The following is a 23,223-nucleotide window of genomic DNA, read 5'->3' as shown; positions in this document are numbered from 1 at the left end:
CATTTGTTATGTACTTGCTAGCAGACTGACATGGAATTTGCACCCACAGATTTTCATCCAGTTTGAATTCCATTATTCATAGTAATCATATAATTTGTCTACTTCTTATTAGATAATATAATCTGTAGTGACAAAACATCTATATCTAGGTTATAAATAGATAAATCTATACATACTCTCTCTCGAAATTATACATGATTATATATGTATGCTATACTGAAATATTTTTTTTAATAATACATTTGTGTGTGTTTGTGTTTATATATGTGTGTGTATGTATGTATGTATGTATGTATGTATATATATATATATATATATATATATATATATATATATATTAGGGGTGTAAGAAAAAATCGATACACTTGAGTATCGCGATATTTTATTTTGCAAAACTGTATCGATTTTCAAAAACGCAATTATCGATTTTTTTTAAATGTTTTTTTTTACGTCCAAAAATATTCATGGTAAGACCGTAAGACAGTGGTTCACGTTTATGTTGTTTAAATCCCTACCACTAGATAGCTATGCTGAGACGCACCACTAGTGTCCTCGCCAGGCTCGCCTATAACGGTGCGTGTCCACTGGACATTTTAGGATTGACAGCGGACCGGAGAAAGCGTTGAGAGCGACCGAGAGCGTCAAAAAGTTGGGCAGTTCCTTTATACAAATATCAAGCGAAAAACGCAGTCGGCAGCCAATTGCTGTGAGGATCGGGATGTGACGTCTGTCTTGAGAGTTTAAACATATGCAAATTGTGCCGGAGTTTATGCTGGATTTAGTGCGTAAATCATTTTGTTTACAAATTAGACGTTGTGCAGTTGTTATATATATGTTAAATATTTCATTTTGGATGTGTTTATTGTGATTATATTGGCTGGTTTTATAAAAGTTTATACAATTGAAAGGATATCTTTGCTTGGTGCATTTGGAAACAAAGCTTGTCTATTTCTAAATGTAATCGTGTGCATCATTCACACCAAACGCGAATAGAGCATCTGGCGCGAGTGATTTCAATGTTAAGTCAATGCAAAGACGCGTTTACGCGCGTCTGGAGGTCCTGCGGCACGAGGCGTTTAGCGTGGCGCGGTTCGCCTCATTCGCGCGTCCAGTTCTTTTAAAATCTTTTATCACCTTGATTTCAGTATATGACACATTCATTTTGTTCACTTTCATCCACTTTCATTCATTTTCGTCCAGTTCACGTTGTTGTTTTGTATTGTGACAGGGGCTATGTACCTATTTTCTTTTATTATGGCCTACTTGAGCATATAAAAATTTGCTCACTAAGAACCTGTGAACCACAATCCCAAACTGGCAGTTTGATTTTCTGTGTACTGAATTGTTTACCTAAAGTAAACTTCTTTGACTTTTATACATCATGTCTTTTTTTAAAATATTTGTAATATATTTTACTTAAAAAAAATCCCAATATATCGCCTTATGCACAGTATCGAAATATATTGCAATATATTGAATCGTGACCCATGTATCGTGATACGTATCGTATCGCCAGATTCTTGCCAATACACAGCCCTAATATATATATATATATATATATATATATATATATATATATATATATATATATATATATATATATATATATATATATATATATATATATATATATATATATATATATATTAACATGCCTAAGACTTTTGCACAGTACTGTATATACACACATATATACAGTATATATATATATATACACACACAATAAAAAAACACACACACACACACACACACACACACACATATATATATATATATATATATTATATAATGATAATATTATTTGTAATTAAAATATAGTTTTAGATATTTTACTTCTATATAGTAAAATATATAAAAACAATTGCTTGGTAAGTTTCTTTTATAGATATCAATTACAATTATTATTGTCAGCATAGGACTCTGCGATGTAATTGTATTTTGATTTTGGCTCCCAGCGATTATGAAAACAACATAATCGAGGTAAAACGATTATTGTGCCGCTGCCGCATTCTGTCCAGCGCACTTTCCTTTCCTTCACAGCGGTGCACTTTCATTCCTCCCTAAGCCAAATTTAAAATCTTAATCTGCAGAATAAGTGAGTGATGTAAAATGCAGTCTACTGTTGCTAAACTGCAGACATGCTTAATATTAAACAGTGTTATTAAAAGACGCTGTTCCCTAGGCGGCCTCCTGTGCGACTCGAGACGGGGCGGAACGCGCACAAGCAAAGTACTGAGACGCGCCTAAACGGTCAAATGGCCTACATACAAATATGTCGAAATGCCGTTTTGGTAAGTATCCTTGTAAACACAGTCGGTTATGTCTTAAGTGAATGTAAATACTGAGAAAGAGCGCGTGTGTAACAGTATATTGGGTCCGTGCGTTAGCTTTTAAAGTGACAGCCGCCTAATAAACCGACTGCAGTCATCATTGTTAATCAAACAACAAAAGACAAAGATAAAATCACTCACTACTCTTGAATGAATAAACTGCATTTTTAATAAGGATTAGTCTATATTTAATGTATACAGCAATGTTATTTTACATTTGATTACTTTATTCAATTTCTGTTGGCCTAGGCCTATTATCTGAATACCATTGTTATAGCCTACATCTTCCTTAAAAACCTAAAGCACTATTTATTATATCACCCACCTATAATCGTGTTAAATAATCATGACTTCAGTATTGAGCTAAATAATCGTGATTATGATTTTTGCTATAATCGAGCAGCCCTGTGTCAGCATAACAATTTCAGTGAAGCATGCACTCTCTTTAACACATTCTAACTTAAGTCAGTCCATTCCACATAATATCCCAAAAAAGTGCAGAAATTGTGCAGATTTCATCTGGGCCTAGTTACTGGAAACATTAGTTACACAAGCAAGATGTTGGTATTGTAGGCCTGAAAGAGGGTTTATGTAAAACGTGAGCTCTGCATCCTCTCTGGTCCAGGTTGAATTGATGAAAAGACCCATATAATTTAATTGTATTTGAAGAGAAGCGGCTTGTTTCTCCCGCCAAATCCACACTGCCGAGAGACCGGCGCGTCCTGCGGGAGTCTGCCGCTGCATCACTGCTTACCTGTTTTATCATAATTGTTTTGGCATCGTTCAGAAACAGGGATTAATGTACACACAGTTCACTGAGCCACTGCTTTGCAAAAAGCCTATTTATCACCGTCTTTTGCAGAAAGCACAGGGAGCTTTGGAAGCTCAGATTGTGAAAGTGCCTTTGTGTTAATTTGACTGTCCTCAATAAATCAACAATTCTAAATCGAAAGGCTTGAGAGAAAATAGAGGGGACAAGTGACTTTTTTGAATGGCTTCAAAACAAAAATGAAGTTGATCTCCATCGTTTTTGTTTTTATGCTTACAGCAGAACCATGCTTTTAATTAGACCACTTGGGCACACACTCATGCATTTTATTTCTTTAATTATTATCATATTTTATTATTTTATTTTAATCTAATGATGTCTTGCAACTTTTGCCAGGGGAAATGAAAACCCCTTAACAAACAATTCCAGTCTGGCGAGATACTTCCCGTGTGGCCAGTTTTAACTTTTGATGTCATCAGCGTCTGGAATATCTCAGACCGAGTGAGTGATGGAGCTCATTTTTTAATTTTTCTATAAAACGCCAACACAGTTTATGAGTCTAATCTAATCTGCCAACAGACTGTTCTGTGTGATAGATCTTCTCACTCTGTGTCTTTCTGTGGAATTATTCAATGATTAATCTTTAGAGAATATCAGGCTGACAGGACAAAATTGTGCTGTTGAAAACAGTTACTCCACAGCGTCTTTGAAGTGTGGATACTTACCTTAATTATGTTTGCTGGGGTTTCATCTGTTTTTGATGGAAAATCACTGGCATTTTCTGGGCTTTTATGGAAATGTCTGAGCTCTTGATGGTGCATGTCTGATCTTATGGTGGCATGATTCCGTTTTTTGATTCTTAATCATTTTAGGCCCCGTCCACACTACTGCGTTTTAGTTTAGAAACGGAGAATTAAAACGAATACGATCTCCGTCCACACCAGCGTTTTAGCTGCGTATTAGAATTGATCTCCGTCCACATTAAAACGACTGAAAACGCAGATCACGTGACCATTCACCAACACTGGGCATGCGCGTGCCGGTGTAAACCTAGAGACTTTCAAACATAGACTGTAAAAAAAAAGGCTTTCAAACATCAAAATGTCATTTATTAATATGTATTTGTGTCAAAATGACATATAAACATTTTTTCCTAATCTATTTTGCCTGGAAACGCTTCCAACACACTTGCGTGTCGCATGAAAAATAGGCGTCGGTTCTAATTATAGCATGCACGCGTTTACCGCGCCTGAGACACGGCAGCTTCTTACTGTAAGAAACTGTTCCAGCGGGTGAAGTTTACTGGTACTGAATATTACCTGTGTACTCCATGACTGATGACACCCAATCATAGAGCCGAGCGTGAGCCTCTGCGTCATCGTTTCTAAAGTCGTCCGTTTTGACCCATCTTCACTAAAACGCCCTCCGGAGATTCAAAACGAAAAACGGGTCGGCAGCGTTTCTAAACTTCTCCGTTTTGGGTCTCCGTTTTTGCCGTTTTAGTGTGGACGGGAGGTGCAAACGTAGCAAAAGGTCTCCGTTTTTAAACGAAAACGCAGTAGTGTGGACGGGGCCTTAGACTGATATATTGGTCCAAAATGTGTTGCCAACTTTAATGCAGCATTTAAATAAAGCATGTTTTGTATACATCTTATTTTCCTTAAATTGGCTCCAAAAGGCCATATTGTAAATCTGGGATTCACAATCTAATGTAGACCTGCGAGTTCTGGAAGTCATTTTTTGGATTTGGCTCTAAAATGATTCTAATGCGTCTATTTTTGCTTCTATTTTGGATTTTTCATATTTATATTTCATTTTTCAGTTCAACCTTTGACTCAAAAATGAATGTTAATAATATAATTTATAATGAAAAAATATAATTCAAATTATATATATAATGTAAAACTAAAGCTCAATTTTGAAGTCATGATTATTTAACACGATTATAGGTGGGTGATGTAATAAATAGTGCTTTAGGTTTTTCAGGAAGATGTAGGCTATACCAATATTAATGTTTTAACTGTAATGTTTTAGATCAAATAAATGCATCATTGGTTAACATAAGAGACTTCTTTCAAAAACAAAGAAGACCCCAGTTTGTTTGGATAGTGTATATTTTAGTATTACATATTATATATTATATTTATATATATATATATATATATATATATATATATATATAGCTGTATAATATTATATTATAACGTGACGTACTGGAGTTAATATGTGACACTGGTGATATTAATTAATTTGTACAGAGGGTCAGATGTTTTTGCTTCTATTGAAGCACTAATGCTATTTAGATCATTCTCAAATCATGCTGGAGAACATGATCATCTGGTTTACACTAGCTTTGGTTTGAATCCTTCAGTCTGCTTTTGAGGGATGTTTAGTACCCAAGCTAATGTAGTTCAGTTGAGTCTGCCACAGTTCTCACTGGTGCAGATGATTTGTGTTGAGCTCTTGTAAGGAGGACAGTTGACAGCAGATGCCAGAAGCTCAGTTGGACCTGGTTGTTGTTAATTAATCTCAGGTGAACCGCAGGAACATTGTTTCACTCCTGAGAGTGTGTAGACACTGCGTCAACTCGATAAAAACAAAAACAAACGTTCTCCTGCCACTGTGTCTTGTTCAGTATGAAAGAGGTTTCAGACAGACAGATGGTTTCAGTGATTTGGTGCTAGTTTGTTCTACACTGACAGTAATGGGCAAATAAAAATGTCCAACATTGTAAGCGGGAGGTAAAGAGCTCTGAGAGTGCTGGAGTTGTAAAAGATCATCTGCCGGTTTTATCTCCTCAGTTTCCAATCCAAGTAGGGGGGAGAACTGATGTGGAAAAAAAAATCATGCAATTCATAACTTTGAGATTTTCTGGATTGAGATGGTCTGGATAGTCGACTTGTCACCCAAAAAACACACATATATATATTCCGCTTACCAGGGTTAGAACTATATATATAAAATGTAAACAAGCTCTTTGCTGTTGCATTGTACACATACTATAGTATCAGTTTTTTAACTGTTTTAAGTTTTAAACTTAAAACTGTTAAGTTTTAACAGTTTTTTAAGCACTGTGAATTCTGAAGTGTGCGATTAATGGCACAAAAGGGTGTGATATATCGCGATTACATTTTTTTTTTTTTAATAAGTTCACAGCAGCAAAAACAGCAATTTTTTGGAATAGAAATCTTTTGTAATGTGATAACGATATTGTAATATATATGCAATATTAAAAAAATATATTACTTTAGAAGTTTGTATATATTTTATTTTGTCATCAAAAAGAATATATTTAGCCTTCTTTTACAACCTTTGATTGTGTGAACACACGTAAGAGATCCAGAGATATTTGTTTAGCTCTTTCACAACTCTATGTTCTTGCATATTTCATTGTTTTCAGGGCTGACTGAGAAAATGCTTGGTGTTAAAATGGATCATTTTTATTTGAGAATTTCAGTATTCACAAACCTTTATTAAACTGCTACAGTTTTCAGAGAGAACTGATATTTTTTCCACCTCGTCTCCTCAACAGGTCCTGTGACCAATGCTGCTATCATACCAGCACCTGCCAACATGTTCCTTTCTGACAGTCGTCCAGCCGTCCCACTGCCACGGTTCAGTCGCCACCTGAACCCGTCCGAGCAGGGTGACGGGATGGGCACCGGAGGCATGTGTCTGAGACTGGGAGCCAACACACAGGTAACATCTGGGGATACATGTAATCAAAAAATAAGATTAGGTCCACTGAGTATTTATGAGATGCCAGAATTGCTCATTTAGAGCAACATTATTACATTTACTTATCAATTTGGATTCAGTATGCAGCAACTTGTTCTACCCTCATAAATGCAAAAGGTCACTAGCAAAAGTTTACCCAGAGGTCATTTACAAATAACAGTCTTAAAGATGCTGTAACAAAAAACATTTTTATTTATATTCATTCCTATAGTGTATAATATTATATATTATTGATCTCGTATGAGATATTTTTTTACATACAGTATATCTTGATAATGATTTATTTTTTAATTGTTTAAAAGGGTTATTCTTTGTTTTTTTCTTTTTTTATGCCAATTTGACAAGTTTACTTAAATGCGCAAAGTAAATTCTGTGATAATCTGGTTTGAAATAATTAAGGTCTTTTTTTTTTTTTCTTGCACTTCTTCACTAAATGAACACAAGCAAGATGTATTAATTATTTGCAGCAGTATTTACCTATATATTGTTTTGAGTCAAATCACTGAAGCGGTTTGAAAATGAACACATTATTTATTTATTTATTTTTGCTGCTGAAGTTTAAATCAGAGACATCTATCTTAAAGTCGGTATGGAATTAAAACTCACATTTTGTAAATGCCGGTTATCAGTCTTACTGCGAATTATTCAGCCATGCGTATGTTTCATTTGTCAAAACCTCAAAATTCTGATGAAACGTGTGCCTAATGTATGCCAGACTTTTCCAATCATTTAGTCTGCTTAAACCCTGCTCCTTTCATACAATCGACTGCAAGTTCGCATTCAGCCCTGACTTCATCCAATCAACAACCAATGAATCCAACTTAGTCCTTTTCTATTTCCTATTTCTTTTCAAGAGGGTTCAATGCTAGCCTAATGACAACCTCTTTAGAAGATCCACTTTAAATACATCTACTAAATGACTAAATGTAAATGCAAATTAAAAAAACAACAAAAACATTGCTAATCAATCAAGAATATTCAGTGTCATCCAGCCCTACTTTCCACCATCCTCAAAAGTGTAAGTAAGTGGATGTTCTTTTTCTTTAGATCCGATGTTTTAGTTTCACTGACACTCATATACTGTAAGGTGTAACAGCTGCGTGTGGGTGAAATGATTGGGTCAAAGACGTTTAAAGCAAGTTGCACATATGGATGGGTGCAGTTTTCAAACATGATGAATGTTTACAGCTGTTAGCACCTGAACGTAATTCCTCCCATGTCAAAATCAATTATAGACACATAAATGAAATGCTAATACAAAGTTAAAAAATTGCCCACCACCTGCTCTGTGGCTCCAACCTTTGCGTTTTTTTATCTTTCCTTCTTCCTGCATATCTGCTGTTTTCCTCTTCCTCCCCCTCCCCCTCCCCCTCCCCCTCAGCTTGTTTACCGAGCGGCTAATCTTCCAGCCTCTGGGAGAGCACATCCTATCTGGAAAACACGCTTCTTTCACCTCTGCACAGCGAGAGGGAGCCTAAAACAAATGTTTTGATAAGTGCATTAATACTTCTACCACGACCCACAAATAACACATTCCAACTGCGACCCAGAGGCTGCACCCAACATCACACATTCGGTGTGACTGGCGTGCCACACAGCGTGTAAATTAAAGCTGCTCTGAGAAAATTAATTTCTCTTTCGGAATTGTTTCCATTATTCACTTGGAAGGCGAAGCAACGACCCCACTGTGTGTCTGTGTGTGTGTGGGGGGGGGGGGGGGGCACGCTGCAAAACTCCTGAATTAAACCATTTGACCCTCTAAATAATCGTGACCTGTGGGGTGTGAGTGTCTAATAACAGCCTGGCTGACTAAATTCTGATGGAGGTCAAGCAGAGTGGTTTCATCAGATCATTTGCCATCAGTTGAGCTTAGGTCTGCTCCGCTATGTGCTAATGGAGTTAAGCTTGAGGATCAATGGGTTATTATTACCCTTACCTTTTCATAAATATAGGAAATCTATTATTTGGACCTGAATTAGGCAGCTCATGGTGGTGGGCTAAAGGCTGTTGTTGGGGGTTCTGCAGAGGTTGACCGTTTGGCTTTCATAGCGAATTCTTAGACTTTTGGTTGCACTTGAACTCAGTTGTAATTCACTTCCTTTTATGTGATTGGATGTTTCTTGGGCACTTTTGGTCCCTGGACATTTAGAAAACACACTTGTCACAATGACTCTTGATGAAAGTTTAATTTGTCCACTAGCAATGAGCCACCACAGTGTCATTTCCACCTCATCTCAAATTATGTTTTGTGTTTAGTAGCATTCTGTGGTGGAAATGTTGGTAATGGAAAATACATTTTGAACATATTTGCAATAACTGGTCGACTCAAGGGCAAGGCTGATTTCACATTTTATCCTACATGCACACAAATAACTATTTTACACTTATAATAAAACTACAGCTTTGTTGGAAATGATGCAGTAATATTAACCTTGATATTTCTTATAAAGATTTCTTTATTGATTAATCTTGTTTTAACCACATACATTAACTACTTTTGATTAAAAAACAAATGCAGCAAGTTTCCGGGATAATTTCCACCACAACAAACAATTTACAAATACAAATTGTTTGTTGGGGTACAAAGAATGTCTCAGTTGTGGGACCAAATTCATAATTTCCACACAATAAATATTACAATAGTTTATTTCACTCTTTAATTTATATTTTAATTCATGAAGGCATGGCAATTTTAAAATGATCTACGTACTGTATAACAAAGAAATACTTTTTTTCTTTTTTTCCCGTACACTGTTGTTTACAAGTTTAAGATCTTTTAATGTTTTTGAAAGTCTCTTATGCTCTCCCAGGCCACATTTATTTGATCAAAAATACAGTAAAACCAGTACATTTGTGAAAAAAAAAGACAATATAAAATAACTATTTCCTATTTGAATATATTTTAAATTGTAATTTATTTTGCAATTTAAAAGCTGAATTTTCTGCAGCCATTACTCCAGTCTTCAGTCACATGATCATTAGTCATGCTAATATGCTGATTTGATGCTCTAGAAACATTTCTTCTTATTATTATTATCAATGTTGAAAATAGTTGTGCTGCTAATATTTGTGAAAACCATATTTTGTGCATTTTACAGTAGCATTTATTTGAAATAGAAATATTTTGTAAAATTGTAAATGTCTTTACTCTCACTTTTAATCAATTTAATGCATCCCTGCTGAATAAAAGAGTGTATATATTATATTATATTATATTATATTATATTATATTATATTATATTATATTATATTATATTATATTATATTATATTATATTATATTATATTATATTTTTCAATGTGGAGGATATCTTACTGACCCCATAAGTTTGATCAGTATTGTAAACGGTAAAAAAAAATCTACTTATCCATTGATGTACCATTACAATGTTAGGAGTACAATATTTCAAATTTGTGAGCGTTGTGGGAATCCATTGAGAGCAGAATCAAAATACAGTGCTGGGCCCCAGCACCAGCTTTACTCATCTTCCTGTGAAATCAGCAGACTCACTGTATCCATCGAGGCAGGAATAGTAAATTTCCGCAGACGTGCACTGATGGTCTGTAAATCAGTAGAGTTAGATGGCAGAATCTGGGAAGGGCTGTTAAAAAGAGATTGACCTTGCTAGGATTTTCATTGTCAGCCTTAATAATCTCGTTGGACCCTTGGAACAACGTCATGCTCTCCACAAACCCCCGGCCACTTACTCATTGTCAGTAGTGATCAGCCTTCTTGAGACAGCCATGATTAGACCTTGTTTGTAATGGACCCTCACATTTGGCACAGCCTCTTCAGGACACTTGCGTCATGGGAAATGCCTACACACAAATACCTTATTGGCACACTCAATCATTGTTGTAGCTTAACATACTATTGTGATGATGTTTAAAGCGTTTCGCTTTGTCTTTTCACTCTCTCAGGAGCCGGAGGGGACGTATTTGGAGAAAGCAGACGAGCTCTACTCTCTGATGTGTGCCGTCACAGACAAGGTAAGGAGGGAAGCGCACCATTCAGTCATTGCTGTGAGCTGAATTTAAGCAAGGCTTTCAAGGCGGAGACAGTTTATAGCCTGTCGGCTTTGATTCTTGTAATGATCCGCATGAAGAGAGAGGAGACAGAGCAATGGTCACATGTAGTGTTGACTAGTGCTTGGCTTTGCAGAGTAATCAACCCATAATTGCCATTTTAAGATGGCTAATTATTTTGCCAATCCTGGGTAATTAATTGAACTTCCTTTTGATAATTTTGATAAAACATTGCTTAAATGAAATGTTTAGCAATTTATATTTGTTAATTTAATTTAGCTCCAATTTAATTAGCTATAATAAGGGGTCTTTTTTTAAGGCAACCATCACTGTGGCTGAATCCGAAATCGTCCCCTATACCCTCAGATAGGGCGCTATTTGAGGGGACAGTCATACGTAGTGGTGTCCGAAACCTTAGTGGTAAACAAAACGTTTAAAGTGGTTGTGGCAAATTTCACTTAAATAACTCTTAAACGGAATGAGATATTTCCACCAAACTTAGGCTCACATATGTATGGGTTCAATCTGAGGTCACAAGTTGGTGAGCGGGCCTAGATCATATACTGTAATGTAGAGTTGTCAAAAAGTACCGACTTCGGTACCAAGTCGGTACTGAAATTTTGAAATTGTGAAACCGTAAACACCTCTGATTGGCCATTGTGTTCACGCGCTCGTCGGATATGTCTGTGATTGGCTACAATGATCAACGCATGGGAGCGTTTGAGAGCACACGGAAGTGTTTGAAAGTGTTTTAAAAAATGGCAGATAGACGCCTGCTTTCAAACGCTCCCGTCTGTGTCTGTACAAGCGCTCGGTGAAGAGCGTCATTGATGTATATTTACAACATGTTTTTGAAGCGCTGATCATTTTTATGATTCCGCTCAACAGCGCTCAAAGCGGCACATTTTTTAAATTTCAGTACCGACTTGGTACCGTTGTTTTTTGACAACTCTATTGTAATGCCAGCCAAAGGATGCCAGAAAGTGAATAAACATATGCGGCATTAATTGTGTTAAATATTTTTAATGTGTTAAACAGAAATCATTCATTGCAGAAACGTGTGATATCGCTCTATATCAGCACGACTGTGATTCGTCCGTAGGCAAACACAGCCGTGCTGATATAGAGCCATATCTCATGGCTAAGAGTGTGATATTGCATTTATACAACAGTTTGACGGCACAAGTTTGTAAATAAATAAGAAACGACAACGGAGTGTCTTTAAAACCCCTCTTTTGTGCAGAACTACTTCCTTCTGCCACTGATTCAAATCTCAAGTTGACACTTTAATAGTTTAACAAGCATTATAAAAGTATAAGAAATTTGTACAATAGAAAATTAACAAGCAAACAGTTCAGTCAAAAATACAAAATCAGCGCTAGTTAATAGTGCAGGATTTCAGTTAAAAAAATAAAGTTATGAAACTTAACTTTGCCCTTAGCCAAATCGATTTGCTCTGGAACGAGTAATAGATTAATAAGGCCAAAGATTGCCCGTTTGATATGCACAAAATTAATTATACCTTGTGTTTAAACACTATCTACACAAGAGCCAGTGGCCTATTCCCGAAGGACTAGCCAAGATAAAGCTTTTCTCTGCGGGTACATGAGGGCTGAACGGCTGCTGGTGGTCTGGAGCTTCAAATAGGTGCTATGTTTATATATAAGTTGACTAAGTTGATAAGTTGAATATATATATATATTTGAGGTCTAAATAACTACATTCTCGCTTAGAAAAACTCTACATTCTGTGACACAATAACAACAACAGTCTTTGTAAAATTTTGGTGTTTGCTCGTCTGCCATGACACTCGCTTTGACAGAAATGCTGCAAAGCAGAGTGATACAAATGGTGAAACTGTTCCCGTGGTGATACTGGTAGAATATCACATGGCTAGAAAAGGCTCTCAGCCAGTCAGAATCGAGAACCAGAACGAACTGTTGTTTATAATGGAATGGAATGTAAAATGAATGAATAATGACTTGAAATGAATTCATTATGTGAGAAGGAACTGCAGAGATTTAGGAATGGGTTGCATGCGTCAACAGTCAATTATACAAAATATTTGACCGCAGCATGCTGTGATTTACAGATGCGATCGATTCAATACTATAATCTTTTATATAGAGCATCTCACTCACTTCCTTCTACAGGAAATGAGCCACTTGCACACCTCTGTCAGAGTCCGCTCTGATTTATACTGCTGATAGAGCAGCTCCACTGGGCCGCTCTTATCCGGGGGTTCAGGCTCTCTCCATGGGATGTTGAAAGTGTAGTCAAGAGCTATTTGAGAGCCAGCGGAGGAGAACACGATCAGACTGGGCTTGAAGCTGAACTGATTAACACATAAAGCCTAAGAGTTTATTTTTATTGATCTCAACACTCATAAAAAGGAAGCCTTTAGAGTAGAGGTGGGATCTTTGGAACCTCATTCTACTGAAAATGCGAGACTGAATTGCTGTCTACTTGTTTTTTTTATGCACCCCCTTAATTAGAAGAGGGTGCCGGCATACTTTCGGCCTATTGAACGTCAGTTGTTTAGAGAATTAGTTACAGGGAGCTGCAAGCAAAGCACAGGCTGTGTTCCTCATAACTCTATCCAAATACATTATTTTAGGCTCTTTAAAATGTCAAAGTACAGTGAGTCCAGATGGTCCCCGCAGTCCCGTCCATCTGGAGGGACTGAGGGGTGTTTTGGGGTTTGTTGCCATTATCCGTCTATGAACACGTTCAGGTCACCATAGAGGTTGTTTCCTCATCCTCATGGATCTCCTGACGCTTTTAAACTGAGTCCGGCTCTGGCAGGACCATTAAGTGGATTAGTTTCACTCACTCAAAAGGGAGTTGGATCCCGCCGGCAAGCTCAGAGCCCGCTGTTTATTCAGGAGATGTATGTAAATAAATAAATAACTGGAGACCAAGAGTTTTTTTTAACCTCCCACCAGCCCTCCCCCCACCCATTTAATCTGGGTGAAATGTGCATCGCTGTCACTCGGCGCTCGCCTGCACGGGGGAATCAAGCACAAAGTGAATGTCAATATTTTCTACGCTAGATTAGGGATGTTCTAAAACGGGATTTGATGACCTCAGCGGAAATCTATGATGGAACTTGAATCCTAAACCCAGGTGCAGGGTTTTTATTCTTGACATGAAAAAAAGCTCACCTCCTCATTTACACAGAGTTCATCTTCTGGCTTGTATATGCTTGCGATTTAGCTCTTTTAGATTAAAGGAATGTTCCGGGTTCAATATAAATTAAGCGCAATTGACATCTGTGACATTTTGTCGATAACCACAAAAAAATGATTAGACTCTTCACCTAGATATTAAAAACAAACACAAATCGGTTTATATTAATGCTCTCACAGTTGAAGAACTATTATATTATATTATATTATATTATATTATATTATATTATATTATATTATATTATATTATATTATATTATATTATATTATATTATATTATATTATAAATTGTCTGCTTCTAACTTTTTATTATATATTTGCTGAATATGTTGTATGCATGTTGTGAAGTTGTGCCTGGAGTGAGAAAACTAATGTACAGTACATGTTCCACTTTTCAGTTGTATCATTTTTCATGATTCAATGAAACATATCAAATTCTGAAGACGTCATTTTCGGCCAAGTGGTCATACTAAGCTTGCACTTATTATTCACAGCCTATAATTCAGTAATCACTAGGTAGACCTGCCACATAGTTATTTAGCTATATTATTAGATGTTATTTTGTGTGTGTGTGTGTGTGTGTGTGTGTGTGTGTGTGTGTGTGTGTGTGTGTGTGTGTGTGTGTGTGTGGTGTGTGGTGTGTGGTGTGTGGTGTGTGGTGTGTGGTGTGTGGTGTGTGGTGTGTGGTGTGTGTGTGTGTGTGTGTGTGTGGCCAGATGGGAGGAGCTGTCCTCTGCAACCAAGGAGGATATTTAAAAAAAAAAAAGACTAAAAATGGTCAGTTGGTTTTAGATATTGCTCATGTGCTGGATGTGAATGGTCATAATGTCCACATAATTGTCATAATGTCCACATAATTATTTTGAAGCACCGACAGACCACTACCATGCAGAATGTAAAGTGCTGTGGCTGGTCAAGGAACACTAGTCAGCATTTTGACAGGAGGATGAAAATCACCTGAATGTTGGGACCACCTCAAAACAGCTTCTAAAGACCTGGATGAGACCTCCAATTTCATCTTGAACTTTAAGCACAAAAAAAAAAAGGCTGGACTGAGAGGTTGTGTACCAGTAAATAAGCCATTTTATTAGTTTTCTACTGCAAAGAAAAACAACTTGCATTTGCCATAGAACATGAGGACTGGAGTGTGGAGCCGTGTTCTGCAGTCCAATACGTAAGGGATAGTGTACATTCAGCCGGTTATTATCGTAGAATAAGCCCAGACAGGGTGATCGGGACCCTGACGCGAAGCAGAGGGGTCTTGCATCACCCTGAAGGGGTTTATTCTGCCATAACAACCTGCTGGATTTATTATTAGGGGCCAAGCACCGAAGGTGCGTAGGCACCTATTGTATCTGTTCCCGTTCTTATTATTATTATTCTTCATTTTTCCGACTGGGAGTCTATGGCAGCCCATAGAACCGCTTGCGGGAAAGTTATGAAATTTGGCACACTGATAGAGGAGGGTCTGACCTATCAGCATAGCAAATTTGGAGTCTCCAAGTCATTACCTCTAGCGCCACCAACTGTCCAAAGTTGCACTCATGTTTATGCTAATAACTTTTGAACCACATGGGCTAGAAACAAAATTATTTTTTTCTCTGATTCCTTAGCTCAAGCCGATTCGATTGCACCCTATGACGTCATTTTCCGTCATGAAAATTTTTCCGCCATTTTGAATTTTCCGAAAAACCTACTTTTTCGAACTCCTCCTAGGCCGTTACTCCGATTTTCACGAAATTTGAACCAGATCATCTCCAGACCATGCCGACAAAAAGTTATGGAATTCAAGTTGATTCTCTTAACCGTTTTCGATAAACCCACGAAGAAATTTTACGTAGCGCTTGCGAAAACAGACATAAGGCTGTATCTCCGCAACGCTTTATCAGATTCAGACCAATCTTGGTACATGTCATCACAAGCATGACCTGAGGCTACATGCTGCATTTCGGCGCAGTGCCACCTACTGGTCCGGAGATATGACAAATGGATGTTTTTGCTTATAACTTCTGAATGGTTTGTCCAAAAATCATAAAATCAGTCTCGTTAGATTCAGGGCAACATGCCGAGTCGACTGATATCCAATTTTCCCAGATCAGCCATTTTGGCTGTCGGCCATTTTGAATTATGTGCTAAAATGCTGTATTTTATGAACGCGTGAACGTATCGTTACAAAACTCGGAATGGATCATCAGCACGATGCCCTGAAGGAGCCTGAGAAGTTTCGAAACAGTGCCACCTAGTGGTGAATTTTTTTCCCCAAATGCTTCCAAATGCTTATAACTTTGGGTGTGGTCGACTTATTTTCACGAGACTCATCTCATTAGACTCCTGAATCGTTGCCAAGTCCCACGATACCAAACATGCTAGGTTTCGCCTTACGGTTTGTGTAGCGTTGTGATTTAGCGCTTAAAAAACATTTGGCTATATCTTCGAAACCGCTAGTCCGATCGAGACGAAACCACCGTCAGAAGTTTGGAAACATAGGTCGATAGCTATACGCCAATGCCCAAATGCGAAAATATTGCTGTTTAGGGGTAGTAAATTCCAATCAAAGTCATGTGTCAGTCATTTTTTACGTGTTTTTTCATATAAATGTCTATAACTCTGAAGAGAATTGAGATATTTTCACCAAAATCGACACACATATGTATGGGCTCACTCTGAGGACACATAAAAAAAATGGTGTGACTGAGCCTCTTGGTGGCGCTATAACACAACAAAACATGAAATTCCCATTGACTTCAATACAGTTTTGTGAAATAAAATGCTATACTAAACAAATGCATTGGTTTAATATTACGAAACTCAGAATGTGCCATGAACACCATCCCCTGAAGGTACCCAAAATATTTCGAGACAGTGCCACCTAGTGGTCAAAAGTTATAACAAAATTTCCAAAAAGGCTAATAACTTTTGAATACATCTGGCTATTGAAATGCCACTGGTCTTAATAGATTCCCTGGCTCACGCCGAGAACATAGATACCAAGTTTTCCTTATTTGGCCAAACTTCCTGTCCGCCATCTTGATTTTCAGTCAAAACCTACTTTTTCGAACTCCTCCTAGACCGTTTGTCCGATTTTCACCAAAATCGAATCGTATCATCTCCAGACTGTGCCGACTAAAAGTTATGGATTTCGTGTCGATAGACGGAACCGTTTTCGTATAGCGCAGCAGCAAAGTTGAGGCATGATGCCAAAAGCACTATTCAGGCTTTATCTCTGAAATCCCTTGAAATATTGACACCAAACTTTGTATATGTCATTGTCACTTCACTCTGACCACATCACATCAGTTTTGTAACTGCTCCACCTATTGGTCGAAAGTGATAATCCATTAAATCATATTCTGAATTACTTTTTATATGATTTTTCAGCCATTTCGCCTAAAATCCTCTCTAAATGTCTTTAATTGCTCATTGTTGCAGTTGGTCTGACACCTTCAGCCATTTTGGCATATCCTGTCATCTGCTTGCGCTTGGCCCCGATAATTGCTGCTTGCAGCTATATTTATGCTTATTACACACTGACAGCTACTTGCCACATAAGAAAATAATCAGACATGAATTTGGCACTTGAAATGGACCAATAATTGGGAATCCTGCTGAACACAATGTAGAAAAGTATGGAAGATCTGTTTGGAGATCAAATGTGTATTTTCCAACATGATTATGATCCCAAACACACCGCACAATAATGAGTTGTGGTTATTGCAGTCACCAACACAACATTGCCTAATTTTGCTCTAAAATTCTGCCCTAAAATGTTGCTTGAGTGATATTTTACAGTCAAACTTGCCTATACCCCACCGTGATAACATCAGTTTGTCTGCCGAGTGTGTTATTGGAGACATTTGTGCAATAATATGTTTGTTTAAAACTATTCATTCTGAATTACTCATTCTTACTCATTCTGAGTAGTGCCTCACATACAAATGAATGTCCAACCCAACAGTCGCTAACAAAATAATCTATAAAAATCCTTCTTCTGTTATAATCCATCTATAAAAAAAACTCTGTCTGTCAAAAAGATATGTCATGATAACTCTTTTTCTCTCTCTCTCTCTCTCTCTCTCTCTCTCTCTCTCTCTCTCTCTCTCTCTCTCTCTCTCTCTCTCTCTCTCTCTCTCTCTCTCTCTCTCTCTCTCTCTCTCTCTGTGGTGCTGCCAGAGCATGTTTGGTGATGGGGAGAACACTAAGGTACGAGTGTCTGAACTAGAGGAGGAGATGAGGACCCTGAAGAAGATCAATAAAGATCTGTATGAGTTCTCCTCTCAGCTCCTGACCAAACCCAACTAGAAGAGCTTTCAGCTGCAGAGGTCCTCCAACAGAACAACCGCGCCAGTTTGAGAGCAACAGGATGGGAGAATGCATTTAAAAAACTCTTTGCAATGGACTGAAAAATGTTGAAACCGTTCTTTCCTGCCCTATTTTTATGTTCTAAGGGCAAAATTAGTTTTTCGCATCAATCTCAACACAAGCTCACAGACCGGAATTATATTTGTAGTGTGTTTGTTTGATGACATTTACTTTTTTTGCATTATTGTAGGCCTATAAAAGAGTCTGAACTTGAAATGATTGCGGTTTATGTCATAAAAGATTTTCACCTGTACACTTTTTTACACAAATATTTCAGTAAAAAAAAAATCATTCACCCATATGACCATTTTTCAGCCTCTTTGTTAGGTTTCTAAATACTGTCCATTCTGATCATCACTTAAGGCACAGATCTTAAAATAAAATAAAGTCTGAATAATATGATTCAGTATTATTCTATGTAGAGGATTTTTTTTTCTTATTTAATTTTAATAAAGACATTTAAGGAATTTCTTTAAAAATTCTGATCTATTTATTTATTAATTTCTGTAAGTGCTACTTTAGTTCTACCCCTTCTCTTATTTTTAAAAGGGAAAAATGTCAAAGCACAACAGGGTTGAACAGTTTTAAATTTATTATTATTTAGTTACTAACCTTTATGTGCTACTGTAGTTCAACCCTATCACAGTAGGTTTGGAAAATATACGCGTATAATTTGATTGATAACTGCAGTGTTTTGGTTTGCTTTGTAAAATACGAATTACACATTATATAATATCCAATAACATTTCTCTTATTATTAAAGGGAAAAATGTCAGAGCATAACAGGGTTGAACAAAGACAAATTAAGAATTTTCTAACAAATTGCATGTTTTTTTATATATTAATAATTGTTCCTAATTGTTAAGTGCTACTATGGTCTACCCCATAATGGTAAATTTGAAAATGATATACTTTATATGAATTATATACTATAATTTGATGGATAACTCAGTATCGCTCATTTTTGGTGTGCTTTGTAAAATGTAAATCCCACATTATATAAGGGAAACATTATACAAATTGTCCGATATATTTATTTTATATATATATATATATATATATATATATATTGTACTGATTATTATTATTATTTAGTAGTATTTTATCATTATTATTTTATTTGATTAGATCATTTTTTTTATTATATTTATTATACTATATTTTATTTTATTTTATTTACTTTTTCCTGCACCAAATAAATGTATGAAATGTGAACAAGTTTAGTAGTATACTGTTAATTTGATCAGTATTAAGTAATGGAAGCACATACTATGAAAATTCCCATAGACTTTATCATCAGAAAACACAATCTGTGATATTTTTTTATCGTCCCACCTGTTACCAAACATGGGTCATTGTCAGTTAAGTGTGCCCAGCTGTACATCCAGCAGCTGTCAGCAAGGTTATTGTCCTGTAATTTGAAGCTGACCGGATTAGCCGTGTACATACAGCCTCACACCATATACTTGCTTAAATGACGCTTTCCATCTCACTCCCTGCACGCGTGCCTCCCTTCTGCTTTGCAGTGCAATCTAAAACTTTATAAGCACCTTTCCCCTGCACAGCAGCTTATTTTCATTCCTTGTTACAGGAGAGTAAAGCTGCCCTCGCTGTGACCCTCACAGACGTCTCTCAGGATTTAACATTCTGGAAACATCCACAGAATCTTAAAGAGGAAACATTACAGCCTTTAAAAACTCAAATAAATGAATCAACCAGAAAAAAAGAATCATCAGTATTCCACTTGCATACTGTTGCCAATGCAGAGAATGCTTGATTTCTATCTAGTTAACTCGTTTAGACCATGTGATGCAGATAAGACCCATCTGAGTATCATCATCTTAGGATGGAGAGAGAGAGGGAATCACTGATAACAATTACAACTACCTCTCAGCACTTCCTCTTTGAAGATTGTTCTACTTCAGCTGTTCCTGCTCACAAGAGGGAGAAACAGTTCCTTACCCACACACACACACACACACACCAATCATCGTGTGGAAACTCATTCCCTCACCCTGACAGAGTCATTCTGTACACCTCAGCTGTGGGAAGCGCTGTAAGCTAGCTGTTCGAGACTGGGATCATGGAGGAACAGCTTCTTAAGAGCTTATTTTGTTTCACTGGCTGAAAGGGAAAGGTGTGATTTGAGAGTGAGACTTGAAACACCTGGTCCCACAGCTGTATGGGTGGGGGTTTTTTTTTGACCTGTTGACTCTTGACTTTTTCTTTGACCCTCTCCCAAGCTTTATTTGTCCGCTCACAATCTCCCAAATATATATCAGGAGAAGTCTTTTTCAAAACATTTTTTCCAAAATGTAATGATCATATTTCTACCACATTAGTGTAATTTTCATCACCTTTCAAGTGATGCTCTTATTAACAATGCTGAAAACACTTGTTCTACTTAATATTTTTGTTGAAAACATAATACATTTAATCAGGACTCTGATGAATAGTTCAATTATGTCTTTACACTTTTGATCAATGTAATGCATTTAAATGCTGTACAAGTGTGATGTATATATATATATATATATATATATATATATATATATGTATATATATATATATATATATATATATATATATATATATATATATATATATACACACACAAACACACACACACACACACATATATATATATACACATATACACACACACACACACACACATACAAACACACACACATATATATATATATAGTTCTGGTCGAAAGAGATGTTTTGAGGAAAATTGACCCTTTATTCAAACAAATTTGTTTAAGATTTTGTAAGCATATTGCGGTGCTTGGAATCAATTGTTTGATAACGCAATGTAACGCCAAATTGTGCAGACATTATTTTTGCCAAGGCTGACATACAAAGAAATTATCACATGCAAAAACAAGCAAGAACCAACTAAATATGAACAACTGAATTATGTTGTAGTCAATGTATGCTTTTTCCATTGAGCTTTTTGTTTTTCTGTGTATTTGTACCAAGTTTAGTGTTTTGCTCTTTCTCATGTTTGAAATATTAAAAAAATATACAATTTTGTCCTCATATTTTGATGTTTAATCAAACTTGTTGGATCTATATATACAATTACAAATCTACTAAAATGTAAATATAATTTATCAGCATTTATTTATATAAAACCAATTTACAAGTGATGTTTGCCTTGAATTTTTTTCACATTATTATCATTATTTCTCATATTAAGCATGCACTTCACTGACCTTGTTGTCTCTTTGGAAACCAAGTATGGTGATTTTCAGTGGCAGCATATATCCTACAGTATGACATCCCACAATCCTTTATATGTGGATCGGCTTGTTGAAAAATTAAATTGGCATTTTATAGAGCAGTTTAAAGCAGCATATTTGATCAGTTTCTATAAATGTAGATTTTAATTTCTCCTTGATAATTCAGTTGGCTGACTTTAAACTCCCTTGATTTTTTTCTAGATCATCAGATGTGATTTTTTGATAGCTTGAAAGGTGTTCTGAGACAAATTTCTTTAAGTCTATTAAATGGATATTTCACCCGAAAATGAAAAGTCTGACATCAATTACTATAAACCCGCAAGACTTTCTTATTCTGTGGAACACAAAAGAAGATATTTTGAAAAGTATTGACGCCCATTTTGACCCCATTCACTTCTTGGGTAAAAACAGTTGGAACATCCTTATTGTTGTCTTTGACGTGTCTGTTTATACATGAGCCAGTGATTATTGAACTTATTTGAAATTACAAGAGCAGAATGGAAGGAAACTCAAAGTCTTGATTACAATATCGCTCAAACATTAAAGCACTCAAATCTGTGTTGATTTCTGTGGCGCTCCATGCAGCTGCCATTTTGTCATCAGCGCTGCAGAATATAGCCTACTTAAAAGTCTCCACTGGTTTCTGCATGCTGACCAAATCAAATGTTTTCTGAATGTCCTATGCAAATATAGCCCTCGAATTTCAACATGTTCTCAAGAAGGATGTGAATAATTGAAATGGCCTCTGTTAAACTGCTAACGTTGCGATGAGATGACCCATCTGGGCTGCTGGGAAATTTGTCACAGCAGCATATGAAGGCTTGAAGACTATGCGAGGCGAAAACAGCCAGCGCTTGTGTTTACCACTGAGAGCTGTTTCCCTTTCAAGCAGAGCTCTCATTTCAATGCCAGCGCGTCTTCTTATTTACAACTTTGCTTATTTAATGTCAAGAGATTTAGCGGATTTACTGCCATGTGTTAAGCAGAATTCTGTCTTGTGCTCTTTCTTTGAAACACTAAATGTCATGTAGTCTCAAAATCCATATATCCATGTTTTCTTGGAAACAAATGAGCAAAAAAGGTCCTGATGTCCTTTTGGTTAGCTTACTTTTAAATGTCAATTGCTAAGGGCTGGGTCCTCATGCAGTAAATAATTACAGGTTATCAATGAATATGTGCATTTATTCTTTCATTTTTAAGTCTTGCTAAAACATTTTTCATACCCTCACATTTCCATACATCAAATATAATTAGAAATGTGGGACTAATCATGCTTGCTGCTTTCATTGCACTTCACTTTAATTGATTTTCTTCAAATAAGTTTAAAGCCTTGAACCAAACCATCAAATTCATCCAAATAATCATAACATTGCAACATTTGATTCAAAGCAAAAGAAAAAAAATGCAAAGGTATACTCAAAGATTTAATATCCTTTAAAAGGGAATGAACTATACTATTCCCATAAAACATTGCATATATATAATTAGCATATTCATAGAACCTTCAAGGGTGTAGAGTTACATTCAAGCTATTTTAAGCCATGAATATGTTTTTAAAGGGGGGGT

At 36.4% G+C, this 23,223-nt stretch overlaps 1 protein-coding gene across 1 annotated transcript in view; it reads left to right on the top strand.

The window, feature by feature from the left end:
- wdr18 (WD repeat domain 18) overlaps positions 1-19,348 on the top strand; it is an 87,927-nt gene extending 68,579 nt beyond the window's left edge. The window contains exons 8-10 of the mRNA XM_079858384.1: positions 6,632-6,798; positions 10,758-10,826; positions 18,221-19,348. Coding sequence (XP_079714510.1) covers positions 6,632-6,798; positions 10,758-10,826; positions 18,221-18,349 — 365 coding nt within the window. The 3' untranslated portion in view covers positions 18,350-19,348. The remainder of the gene's footprint in view (positions 1-6,631; positions 6,799-10,757; positions 10,827-18,220) is intronic.
- The last annotated feature ends 3,875 nt before the right edge of the window (positions 19,349-23,223 follow it).

The sequence above is a fragment of the Squalius cephalus genome, assembly GCF_949319135.1.
Source record: "Squalius cephalus genome assembly, chromosome: 22".
NCBI lineage: Eukaryota > Metazoa > Chordata > Actinopteri > Cypriniformes > Leuciscidae > Squalius > Squalius cephalus.
This window is presented reverse-complemented; position numbering and strand designations above follow the sequence as displayed.